The sequence below is a fragment of the Nannospalax galili genome, unplaced genomic scaffold (genome assembly GCF_000622305.1).
Source record: "Nannospalax galili isolate Female #2095 unplaced genomic scaffold, S.galili_v1.0 scaffold777, whole genome shotgun sequence".
Classification (NCBI taxonomy): domain Eukaryota; kingdom Metazoa; phylum Chordata; class Mammalia; order Rodentia; family Spalacidae; genus Nannospalax; species Nannospalax galili.
Genome location: NW_008341810.1, coordinates 4,348,304 through 4,361,508, shown reverse-complemented (window position 1 = coordinate 4,361,508; position 13,205 = coordinate 4,348,304). Strand labels below are relative to the sequence as shown.

Genomic DNA, 13,205 nt, shown 5'->3' with positions numbered 1-13,205 from the left:
ATCATGCCCCTCTCCCTCTCTAGGCATCATGCCCCTCTGTCTCTCTAGGCAGCATGCCCCTCTGTCTCTCTAGGCAGCATGCCCCTCTGTCTCTCCAGGCATCATGCCCCTCTGTCTCTCCAGGCATCATGCCCCTCTGTCTCTCCAGGCATTATGCCCCTCTGTCTCTCTAGGCATCATGCCCCTCTGTCTCTAGGCATCATGCCCCTCTGTCTCTCTAGGCAGCATGCTCTTACCACTGTCTTTCATATGCTTGTCACAGGCGTTGTCATCAGATGCTCCCCAGAAGAATGAAGACATTCTCTTTCCCTCTGCCATCTCCCAGGACCTGGCACACTTGGGCTTCCTGTCTACTCACATCTTCCCAATGAATTTGTTGTCTTGGTTAGAACAGTACCAGGGTTGAATTATCAGAACCGCCGAATGCCGGTCACAGACGGACCGCAGTGTACCATGACAACCTTTTCTTTCTTGTACCATTTTCTATTGAAAAATTCGTTTTTAGTGACAAGACTTACGTTTTCCATATTCTATCACCTTCTCCTTCTGTCACCCGAATCTCCTCTCAGTATGCTCAGACATGTCAGGTGTTCTAGTAAGTTAATCTCAGCAGTATTTCTCCTGGAAGCTTTTTTAGGACAGTGTTGTCATCCTGAGATTGACTTTGTCTCGTTGTGCGGTTCCCCCCACAAGTTCTGGTCCCCCTACTGTACCCTGCCTTCCCTCGGTCTATACAGTGTTATGTTGGAGCATGTCCTGCAGTAGCTTCCTGAAGACTGGTGATCACTGGAGGCACATATCTAAAACGTTTTACAAAAGCTGGCCCACTGTGGCCCACAGATGAAATGTGGTTCAGTGCTTGTTACATGACCTGAAGAGCATTCTTAATTTTTTTTCGGGGGGGGGGTCTTTTTGAGACAGGGTCTCCTCTGCCTCCTGAGTGCTGGGATTAAAGGCGTGTGACACCATTCCCAGCTGCAATTTTTTAATTTATTATTTTTATTTTATGTGTATGTGTGTATTGCATTACATGTATATAAGTGCACTTATGTCGTGCAATGCCTGTGGAGGTCAGAAGAGTTCATCAGATACCCTGGAACTGGAGTTAGAGACAGTTGTTAGTTGCCATGTGGGTGCTAGGATTCGAATCAGGGTCTTCTTCAAGAACAGTTAGTGTTCTTAACCTCTGAGCCATCTCTCCAGCCACTGCATTCTTCATTTTTAAAGGGTTGCAAAACAAAGAAAAATACACAAGAGAGACCAACTGCAACCCAAAAAGTTAAAATATCTAACTCTAACAAAAAAAGAGAAAATATTATTGCATATGGCTTTTGGCCACATTGTACTTATAGCCTGGCTGTAAAGGTTGTTTTCATAACACATTTGGAATCAAATCTATCCTGATCTGAACTCAGTGATAAAACGTAGGCCAACTTGAAGCTTCTTTTCATTGTTTTGTAGGGAATTTATGGTGAATATTCGTGCTTTAGAGATTTTCTTACTACTTTTTTGTTTTTGATTTCTGGCTTCTTAATAATTAGAGAACATATTCTGAGTGGCCTCAGTCCTTTGAAACTTGCTAAAGCGTTCTTGATGACCAGCATGTGATCAGTTTGGGTAGACAGTTTCTGCTATCCTAAAAAAGAGTGTCTTCTAAATTTGTTGGACACAATGTCTGCATTTACAATTATATCATTTGTTGTTTACATTGTTCAAATCATCTGTGTTCTCTCTGACTTTTCTTATTCTGCCATTTAAATCATTTTTGGAAAGACGTGTTAGAACTCAGTATGTGTGTGTAGACTTACCTCTATAGTTCTGTCAATTCTGTGCTGTATATCTTGAGTTTATGTAGTTTAGTCATATATATTTGTAATTCTTTTTTCTTCCTGACTCTTATCATTTGATGGTGTCCTCTTTATCCAATAGACTTTGCCTTAATCTTTTGCTTTCATTCCTTTTATGTCCTTCAATTTAATGTATATCTGTTATGAGCAGCCTATAATTCAGCTCTGTATATAAATTATATAGTCTGATCATTTAGTTTTGATTGACATAGCCCGTTTACATTTAGCGCAATTATAGATATGCTTGGATTTTAAATCGACTATTTTATTATTTCCTATTTGCTCCATCTGGTTTGTTTCACATCCTATTTTTCTCTTTTCTTATCATTCATTTATATTAATCAAATATTTTTGAAAAAGTTATTCCATTTCCCCTTTTATTAGCTTGTAGCTATGAATTTTATGCAATTCTTTTAGTAATTTAATTAGTAATTTAAACCTAAAGATTGAAACACACTAATTCATTATTGATAAACCTCACAAGATGCATTGGGGAACAGTTTGAAAACAAAGAAGCCGTTATCATAAATCAGTAAATGAATTGTTTATTTTTGTGGTACTGGGAATTGAACCTAGGGCTTCACATATGCTAGGCCAGTGTCGTACCACTGAGCTGGACTACTAACTCCTGCAAACTTAGTTTAATAGGAATAGTAATAAACCTCTGGGTGGAGTATTTTTCCACATTAGTAGAATTACTTATTATGTAGGTTACATGGCTGTGTTTCCATAAGAGACTACTACTAATCACTTACAAATAAGAGCGCTGAATCAAAAGCTCTCAAAATGCACTTTCTATACCTTCTTAACATTCAGTTCTGCTTTGTGGCTTTTATTATAAAAACTCTAACAAGCAAATACTCCCCAAGTGGGATTTATGGAGATCTTATGAAGAAAGGTGATTATTTCCTTTGCCGTAGCATGCATATTTTTCTCTTCTCTTTCTTTTCTTTTCCAGATGGGCAAAGCATGTAGCTGAGAAAAATGGGTACTTGGGTCACGTGATTCGAAAAGGCCTCAACGCCTACCTGGAGGGTTCCTGGTAAGCTTGGGACCCACAGCAGAGCAGACTTTCTCAATCCTTAACTTTCAATCTGTCAACATAGTCTTAGGAGATGGAATCTTAAAATGCAACTGAAAATCAATTTGCAGGGAAATCACAGCCTCCCAGTAATGATATTCAGAGTATCACAGACTGATTGGCTGTTGATTGGAAAACATTGCATTTCCGTGTTTAATTATACACAAAATTTAGTTCTCTAGGGGGGTAGTGTCCACATTCATCGGATTGAGAGACACACACATACACTGACATCTCTTTCCTTTAAGCCTGCTTTTCTTGACTCTAGAGTTGGAGACAATGCATAAGATCTTGGGTCACACACACACACACACACACACACACACACGTACACACCTCATACCCTGCCAGGCCACACAAAGTCTAAATTTCCATTGCATTGGTGGGAAGAAGAGAGACCAGTATGTGTAAGGTGAGGCTCTGGCCACCTCCTTTATAGAGAGCTGACTATACCTACTGTCACCAGGAGCCCGGGATTGCTGGATGTTACTCACTGGCATTCAGTGTCACAACTAGATGCCCCCTTCCCTACCTTCTGTAGCTATCCCATCCTGTCCTCTAAGAGACCAAATGTGCATGAGGATTGAGAAAGCATGTCCCTGCTGGGTGATCTTATAAATCTGCTGACACTCTCAGGTGCTACCTGCCTTCTTTTCCCATTTTGTTTTCTTCTGTTGAGTCTAGTCCTCCATCTTATTTTCCCTTGGGCCACATTTTCTTGGCTGGTTTATTGCCTAAATGATCTGGGTATTTCCATAATAACTAAAATGGATATGCAAATCAGCAGAAATCCCCTCGGTCCACTGCCTCAAAGACATTAGAGGAGACCTAGAATAGATCACACTCTGATATGAACCTTAATTAAAAATAAAAAGGTAAGTCCAAAACAATGCCGTTTCCCTTTTGGTCCAAAGTGGTGCTTGAAATCAACAGATCACGTCTCAGTGAGCAAGAATTTTAAATCAAAGCAGGGAAATGAGCCCTGAAAAAAAGCCCCAAATGTAAATGTTTATCTTATCACCCTATGGAACCCCATCATCTGTGGCTTCACTTTGCACAATCAGGAAAAAATCCCTTTAAATGAAGTGATTATCCCCAACTGTAGACGTACCTTGCTGTTTCCATGCTGTTAACTTGTTTCCCAAGTGCCGAGTGGACTTTAGTTTATAAGATTCTCAAACCCAGGGCTGGGTATGGTGGTATATGCCTGTAATTCTAACGCTCAGGAGACTGAGGCAGGAAGATAACAGCAAGATCCAGGCTAGCTGGGTCTACATAGTGAGTTCCAGGCCAGCTCACCTCCTCAAGCTTGTACAGGAGGCAGAGCAAGCAACCAAGATTGGGGAAAAGTGGTGAACACTCAAAGTCCACCCCCAATGATGTGCTCCCTCCAGCAAGGCTACACCTCCTAACTTCCCAATTGGAGACAAACTATTTAAATACTTGGAGCCCATGGGGGACATTTCTCTTTAAAACCACCACACATATTTACTGTATTACTTTAAACACGGAGCTTTTGCACATGGAGAGTGAGCACATGCACACACATGCGCATTCACACATACATGTATGTGTTGAGGCAGGTGGCTGGGGATGTGAGAGAAATGTTTCTGACCATTCCTGATATGGTCTTTCTTCTGGAGGCAGTTTTACTAGTATAACACACCTGACTCTTTCACCTGTTTGGCTTTCCCCAGAAAAGATTACATGACCTAATAGCTTGGTAGGATGGGAAAGCATAAACTGGCCCTGATCCACTATATTCTCTTCCTTATGGGAAGAAGCTGCCCATCAGAAACATGAATTCTGTTTATCTCCAATCTGTGCATGTTGGGGGAAGAATGAGGAAAGAGAGAGCAGATATTGTAGGATTCCAGTGCTCAGTGGGTATGACCTCTAGTTCTATGTTTGAAATCTTATTTGATAGCAGATATAAACTGCCCCCCTCCCTCAGTATTAGTTTCATTACTAAAAAACCTGGCATTGAGCTAGGGATGTAAAGTGGTAAAGTGTCTGCTTAACATAAGTAAGACCCATGGATTTGATCTCAGCACCACAAAATAAAGACGTATGTATAGAAACAAGCTTTCTGACTTAGTTGTAAATCTTCAAATATTCAGAACATGATTAAAGAAAACAGGAATGTATTTTATTAGGCTTCCTCAAATCCCAATGTCAGTTAGGCATGGTAATCTCAGAGCAAGCAGGGAAAGGCAGGCAGATCTTTGAGGGTTTAAGGCCAGCCACGTCTGCATAGTAAGTTCCAGGCCAGCCGGGGACTTCATAGTGAGTTCCAGGCCAGCCAGGTCTACGTAGTGAGTTCCAGGCAGGCCAGGTCTACATAGTGAATTGCAGGCCAGCTAAGGCTACATAGTGAGTTCCAGGCTAGCCAAGGCCACATAGCAAGACCCTATCTCAACTAAGTAACTAAATAACTAACAATTCCTCTCAAATCTGACTTTAACTCCTTCTCTCCCAACCTCCAGTCTCTGCTCCCCTAAGTTTCTTAAGGTGAACTGATCATTTAGTTATCAAAGTTTTTTCATGTAGTGTTTTCAACAACAAGAAACAGACCTGTAAACACACCCAGGCAATGCAGACAGGTCCTCAGATGTCAGACAACGGTATTTCCCCAGAGTATTTGTTAATAGCTTTGTTTACCTGCCTGTTTTTTAATTAAACCTCACAAAGCACTTGGGCTCTACACATTTAAAAACTTACTATACCTGAGTTAGAAGAACTCAGCCATAGAATGTGTTTTCCAACACACACCTTTGGGTGTCAGGAAGAGAACCTGAGTGGCATTGTATGTGTGCTTCTGATTCTGTTCAGATTTATGTGAGTGCTTAGATACAGGGCAGCTTGCCACAGGCCGCAAGGGTAGCATAAGACACACTTGGGGACTATGTGCTGCTCCTCCGCTTCCACACTTGGTTCTCATATGGCCCACATTCAGCCTGACTCTGAGCTCTGTGCTTGCCATTTCCTCTACCCAGGAGTCCCCACTTTGTCCTTCCATGGGCTGATTGCGCTTGTCAATTGTCAGAGCCTATATCACAATCAGAAACTACTAAATGAATTAACCAAGGCAAATAGATGAACGATCGTAACTCAAGGGCATTGACTTTGGGAATTTGGAGGAGGAAAAGATGCTACCTGGCTTGGGAGGCCCGAGACAGCCAATGGAGTTAGGAATGATGCTTCCTTAAAGGATGGGTAAGAATTCCCACTTAGCCATGCAGGGAACAGAGTTTAGGGTAACTCTAGAAATTTTCAAGCCAAGAAATGCCACTTGATAGAATTTTGAATGGCAAATTATACAGTTTTCATTTAAATTTTACTTACTAGGTGACAAGACCAGAAAGGGCTAGTTCAGAGTCCAAGTTAAAGGAGCTGGGCATTTGAAAGTAAGATATGGCTTGAACCAGTTGAGTGGGCATATAAAACAGCATGCAATACGCATATAAGCTCCAATGCACAGCAATAAATTCACCAACCTTCCACCCTACTCAAGAAGAAGGTGTGGTGGTACAGGGTTGTAATTCCAGCACAGGCCGCGGGTGGGTGGCACAGGGTTGTAATTCCAGCACAGGCCGCGGGTGGGGGTCGGGGGGTGGCAGGGGCAGGGAGATCTCATGTTTGAGGCCAACAGTCATTTCCAGGCTAGCTCAAGCAACTTAGTGAAACCTTTTATCAAGAAAAATAGAAAGAAAAAAGAAAGGAAGGGAGGAAGGAAGGGAGAGAGGGAGGGAGGGAGGGAAGGGAGAAGGAAGGGAAGAAAGGGAGGAAAAAGGAGAGAAAGAGAAAGGGAGGGAGGGGAGCAAGGAAGAGAAGAAGGAGTGTGAGGCAGGGGCAACCAGTGAACATCAGCAGTGCTGCTGAAACTCTCACAGTCCCTCCCAGATTGAATTCCAGCCGTGCCCCACCACCACCCAGAAGTACCCCCCACCCAGAAACATCTTAGGCATCTACCTCTTGCTTGTTTTATAATTTTTCTATCTATGGATATGCTCCTATGCAGTGGGTTTACTTTGGCTCATTTCTGACCTTTATATTATTGGAATCATTGTATATGTAATTCTTCAACTGCTTTTTCAACCCAACACATTTGTGGGATTCATGCATCTGATGCCTGCACGTCTGCGTACACTGTAATGCATTCCCCTGCTATCGCACGTCACGGTTCTCATGCTAATGTACGTTTGCACTGTTTTCCTTTTGTTGCTGTTTTTAAGCCCTGTGTGTCTTTGAACATTTGTTATGGCTCTCCTGGCACACACAGGAAGAGTTTCTGTAGAATATAAATTTGCGAGTGACACTCTGGGTCACAGCATAGGCACCTGTTACCTGTTCAACCTTACAAGACAGTGCCCATTGTCTTCCAAAATGGTTTTCATTTGCTGTCCTGCCTGTCATTTATATCTCTCTATTCCCCCTCAGCCTTCCCAGGCTCCATACTGATGTTAAGTGTGGTTGAAGCTGAGTCTCAGTCTGGATTTGAGATCTCAGTCTGACAGGAAAAATCATCTTATATCCATCACAGTGGGAAGATCTTTGTCAAAATATATTTGGAGCAAAGTGCTTCTAAGGTTTCCTGCTCTCTCAGCCTCCTAGCTGTCCCCAGGAGGTAAACAGGAAATAGATACATGCTGGCCTCCCAGCACTGTGATGTGACTTCTCTCATTCCTTCTATTTTGCTGTAATAGAACCAGAGCATCCATCAATGTCCCCAGCCCATCCCTCCTTTTCATTTTTTTGTGCAAGTGAATTTATTCTGGACGTTATTCCAAATTACTTGTGTCAGTTTGATGCGCTGGTGCTTTCCTCTGTTGTTCCAAGATTTATGTGGGATTGTTTAAGAGAGGACCGTGATTGAGAAAGGGGCTTTTTGCTGCATTGGCATAATGCCAAAGATAATGTTGTCATGCCCGAGGCGGTCCTTGGACACCAGAAGGAATGAGCAAGGAAGGGCCAGCCGTCATGTTTCATTTCTCTGCCTTAGCCGTATGGGTTTTATCTTCGGGCTGTGTGTTTCTGCCCTCTGTCTTCAACATACCCCCAAATACTTAACCCCAGAGCTCAGTCAGCATACAGTGTGCTTGTGGCAAGACAAGGAAGCATGTGAAGTTGCAGTTGAAGGAGTCACCTTTTTATAATGGAGCGATGAATTCCATAGACAACCGAAGAGATGGTTGTATTGTTTCTACCTTTCCTGTCTGAGCTGCTCCAGGCACTATCAGAAAAGAGCACAGAAGAGATGATATAATTGTTTGAGAAACTGCTCAGAGGTACTTAAACTCACAAATCACAGCAAGTGGCCAAAGAAGTTATTATGAAGATGTAGCAGCCGAAAAGTGCTAGAAAGTTCTATGCCAGGTTTGAAATGAGAGGGTGGCAGATGTGTCCCAACCTGTCTTCTGTGAGTCCCTCCTTGTCTGTGTTGGTTCCCACTCTTTGCCACAGTGACTGTTGGGACAGTTTTGCTTCAGTGCACGGGAACACTGGTCACCTCTTCAACCTCAAGGGACTTCACGGAAGAACAGGAGACCTTTAAAAAAAAAAAAATTATGTGTATGAGTGTTTTGCCTGCATGTATGTAAGTGCACCACATGTGTGCAATGCCCACAGAGGCCATAAGAAGGCATCAGTTCCCCTGGAACTGGAGCCACAGGTGACTGTTGGCCATGATGTGGGTGCTGAGAATCAAACCCAGGTCCTCTGCAAAAGCAGCCAGTGCTCTTAACCACTGAGCCATCTCTGTAGCCGCAAACAAGAGAGCTTTGAAGCCTGTCTTTGGACTTCCTATGATGGGCAAATACTAAATGAATGTTTGTTCCAGAGTATAAGTGTAGAAATAACTGTGATTAATACTTTCACATGGTTTCTGCTGAGACAGTTAAGTGAATGTTGGGAGATTACATGTGAGAGGATCTATGTCTCAAAATTTTGTATGCAAAGTGTGATATATGTGTGTTTGTGTATATGTGTGTTTGTGTGTAAAATGAAGTGTATGTGTGTTTGTGGGTTGGTGTGGGGGTATATGTGTATGTGAAATAAGGTGTAAAGTGTTTGTGGGTTGTTGTGTGTGTCGGGGGTGTGTGTACGTGAAATGAAGTGTATGTGTGTTTGTGGATTGGTGGTGTGTGTGTGAGTGTGTGTGTGTGTGTGTATGTGTATGTGTGTATGTGTGCATGTGTGGAGGCCAGAGGTGGACATCGGGTTTCTTCCTCTATTGCTTTCCACATTGTTTTCTTTTTGACAGGGTCTCATTGAACCTAGAGCTTACCACTCTAGCTAGTCTCACTGACTAGCAAGCTCCTGTATTCCCATCATCACCTTCACCAGAGGGAGGTTACAGACACATGCTGTCATGCCTGGCTTTTTATTAGATGTAGAGATCTGAATTCAGGTCCTCATGCGTACACAGCAAGCACTTTATCCACTGAGCCATCTCCCCAGTCCCTCAAAAGTTTCAATAAGCAGGGAAGTTTGGTCTCACCCCCTGTAGACCTCACGACTCAGTATGAAACATGCTGACATCAGCCACACAGGCATTGAGTGATTGATTCTGCCAGATGGAAGACGGGGGTGGATTCTGTTGAGTACTTCTATTGACATAGATGCTTTTAGACATCTCATTCTGATGGATTTATATTCTTCCTTGATGGAAATGATTCAGAATCCTGTAAAATTTCCTCCTGGTTTATGTAACAGTTGGACAACAGAAGTCTCCCTTCCCTCGTCCACCACCAAGGTAACTTGAGAGATGAGACATTGTCACTCTAAGCTCACTTCTAGTGTTCTTAAAAAGAATGTCAGCTTCATGCCCATGTCCCACTCTTCAGGTCTCAGTGCCAACCAACTTATTTTTCTGCCCAAGAAAAACTCACTGTGTTCTATTTTAATGATCTGAGCCACAGTCCATCCCTTTATGGCCCAGATTGTGACTTTGGGTTGCAAATCAACACCATGGCCCTTCCTTCATGCATTTTTGGTGGAGGCTGAGGCATCGGTACAATCCAAGTGGGTCTGAACAAACCTTAAGGCTGGGGGTATGACTCAGTTAATAGAGTGCTTGCCTAGCATTCATAAAGCCCTGGGTTCATGAATCAGCATCAGATGTCATGGTACATGCCTGCAATCCATTCCCAGCATCAGATGTGGTAGTACATGCCTGTAATCCCAGTACTCAGGAGCTGGAAATAGGAGGATCAGAAGTTCCAGGTTAATATCATCTGCTACGTAGCAAGTTCAGATCAGTGTGGGATGTATGAGATCCTGTCTCAAAATGGATAGGGGTTGGGGTGGGTGGAGAGAGAGACAAGAGTGTAGGAAAGAACCTTACTGTAGAACAACGGAGAGTGGAGATTTTATGCTGGGCTCCATTGCACTGGCATGCCCTGTCTGGGATCTCATCTGCACTGAGTCTAGTACCCAGACAATGTTGTTGCAGGCTGTGTGGTATTTGCTGCTGCAATCTGAGGGTTTGTTATCTGACTTGTCTTTGCAGATGACACTGCTAAGATGACATAAGCTCTCCTTAGCATGAGTCACCATTAAAGGGTCTGCTGCCTTGGGTATGTCACAGGCTAGGAATTGTCTCCCTCCATAGCCACGTGGTCCGTGGCCAGTAGCGCATCTGACTGAAGGTCTGACTGCACTAATTTGGTCCCCCAACCACCTCTTTGTCTCCAAAACATGGTCTAGTCAAAACTGCTTGTAAGAGACTGTTTACCTGGTGGTATCTCACCCACACACTCCCCACCCTTCCCTAAATCAGTTCCTAGGTAGATCTAAAATGAAGAAATTATTACCAATGCCAGCTGCTTAAAGTGAAAAACAGGCTTTGGAAACAATTACTTTTGGTTAAAAGAATTTTTTACTCATAAACTGGGGTATATACAGAAAATTAAGGAAACATAATTAAAAAGAAGAAAACAGAAATCGTAGTATCAGAACTTTACTTTTTGACGCAGGGTCCATGTAGCTCAGGCTAGCTCAGACTCTGTATAGCTGAGGATAACCTTAAATTCTTGATGTTCCCATCTCCACCTCCTGAGTGCTGGTATTGCAGGCATGTACCAACATACCCATCTCTGTAGGGTGCTGGGGATTAACCCAAGGCTTTGTGCATGCTAGGTAAACACTCTACCAATTGAGCTATGTCCCAGGGCCCCATTTTGTTTGTTTGTTTTTAAAACAGGGTCTCCTGTATACCAGGTTGGCCTCCAGCACACCATATAGCCAAGAATGACCTTGAACTCCAAATCCTCCTGCTCCCACCATCTGGGTCCTGGGATTATAGGCATGCACCACCACACCAGTTTATGACATCAGGCGTACGCCTTTAATCCCAGCACTCGGGAGGCAGAGGCAGGCGGATCTCTGTCAGTTCAAGGCCAGCCTGGTCTACATAGTGAGTTCCAGGACAGCTGGGGCTACAGGGAGACCCTGTCTAAAAAAGACCAAAAAAAATTATTGTTTTTATTAAATTTTTGTGTATTTCATACAGAACATCTCAATCAGCCTTAATCATCTTTATACCCCTGTCCCCACTGGCACCTCCCTTAGGCCCCCCACTGCAATTCATACATTCTGTCATTTGTGTTAAGGCCTATTGAGGTAATTGCCACATCTAAAAGCAACAGTACCGTGGGGGTCCTCGCACGAGTAGGTGGTTTTCAGATGTTTGTTTCCAGGATTTTTTCTTGTTCATATGAACAGTTCTCCCACAAACTCCTCAGCAACAATCTTTCTGCACATATCTTGGATTTCCCCTGTAGAATAAAGTCCACAAGTAAAAATAGTAGAAAGTATGGTATGCACATTCTTTTACTGCAGGTGCGGGGAGGGTTTCCCTGTAGTCCCAACTGGCCTGGAACTCGCTTAGTAGACCAGGCTGGAGCCTCGATCTCCCAGATCTACCCACCTCTGCCTCTTGAGCGCTGGGATTAAAGCGTGTGCCACCATGCCCAGTTTGTGTACACATTCCTAATACTTCTTGTATTGGTGTGATTGTTGTGTCCTCCAGAACCAGTGTGTTTATCGGCCCCTCCCACAACTAGTGGATGTAGGACCATCTCCACAGACTTAGGCCCTGTTGTGAGTCCATACAGAAATCCTGAGCAATGTCCCACATTTGTGTTGTGTTTTGGCCGCTGCTATTCTAGCCCTTGTAGACTGCGTCTCCCTTTGCCAAACTTCTAATGCTTGACAAAAGACCCGCTTTAATTAACCTTGTTCAGAACCCTAAGCCCTAGAAAGCCTTTCATGAAATACAGGGCTGGAAGGCTCTGGGGTTTTTCTTAATGCCAGTTTTGCTTAATTCCTCTAAGCAAAGGAAGGGATTCAAGAACCCAAAACCTGCAGTTCCCAGCCGGTGTGCCACATGCTATTTAGCCAGTAGAGGGAGCTGTTGTACCAACTAGCTCCCAGTCGGCCTTATGGGTGCCTTCCGCTTTTAAGATAGAAAATAAATCAGTGCAAGCAGTATTTTTAACAACAGTATTTATTTAAAGAAAAAAAAAAAACTCATGATTTTGTGGTTTTAAAAAACTGCTTATTTTGTGTCCTCTTATGTTTGACTATAAAGCCCTCTGAGTATTAGCAAGAGCCAGTATATGAAATTTATTATTAATCATCTATTTTTAGGCATGAAGCTTTGCTGTATTATGTTTTAGCAGCAGAAACTGGAATTGAAGTGTCACAGACAAATTTAGCACACATCTGTGAAGAGCGGCCGGTAAGTAATGTATTCTTTTCCTAGTTCTAGAAGCTCTAAGGTTAAGGATAATGAATTGCGCGTTTTACCAGGACAAAATTAGTCACTGGGCCGAAATATTAATGAATTAACTTTCTCTTCCTTTCTCTCCTAGGACCTGGCCGGGAGATACTTAGATGTTAATTGTGTTTGGAGATACTATAATTTCTCTGTTTTTCAAATCGATGCTCCTTCATTTGGTATGTATAGAAAAACGGGAACTAAACTGAAGCACTGGAGGTTTTAATCTTTAGTAACAGGGACCATCTAACCGCTTGGTATGGAGTGTGATATTTCTAAACATTTAGGGAAGAAAGTGGAAATGTCTGCTATTACGGGCACTGCTAAACAGCTGTCAGTTTCTGCCATACACTTCTCCTCCCAAACCCAACTACTTCTTCCAAGCCAAAGCAACCCCAGTGTGATTTCCTGGGTGGTCATTAGTCTTTGTGCTCTCAGATGGGCTTCTGGTCCCTGGGTTCTGTTCTTTGCATAGGGGCTAGCCTCCAGTAACTAC

The 13,205-nt window shown here is 43.0% G+C and overlaps 1 protein-coding gene across 2 annotated transcripts in view; it reads left to right on the top strand.

Annotated features, from left to right (window-relative positions):
* The window catches only part of Sel1l3 (SEL1L family member 3), a 116,116-nt gene that overhangs the window by 86,515 nt on the left and 16,396 nt on the right, over positions 1 to 13,205 (top strand). For both annotated transcript variants that reach the window (XM_008837338.3, XM_029565540.1), the window contains 3 exons: positions 2,806 to 2,889; positions 12,580 to 12,670; positions 12,804 to 12,888. In XM_008837338.3, the coding sequence (XP_008835560.1) occupies positions 2,806 to 2,889; positions 12,580 to 12,670; positions 12,804 to 12,888 (260 nt within the window). The remainder of the gene's footprint in view (positions 1 to 2,805; positions 2,890 to 12,579; positions 12,671 to 12,803; positions 12,889 to 13,205) is intronic.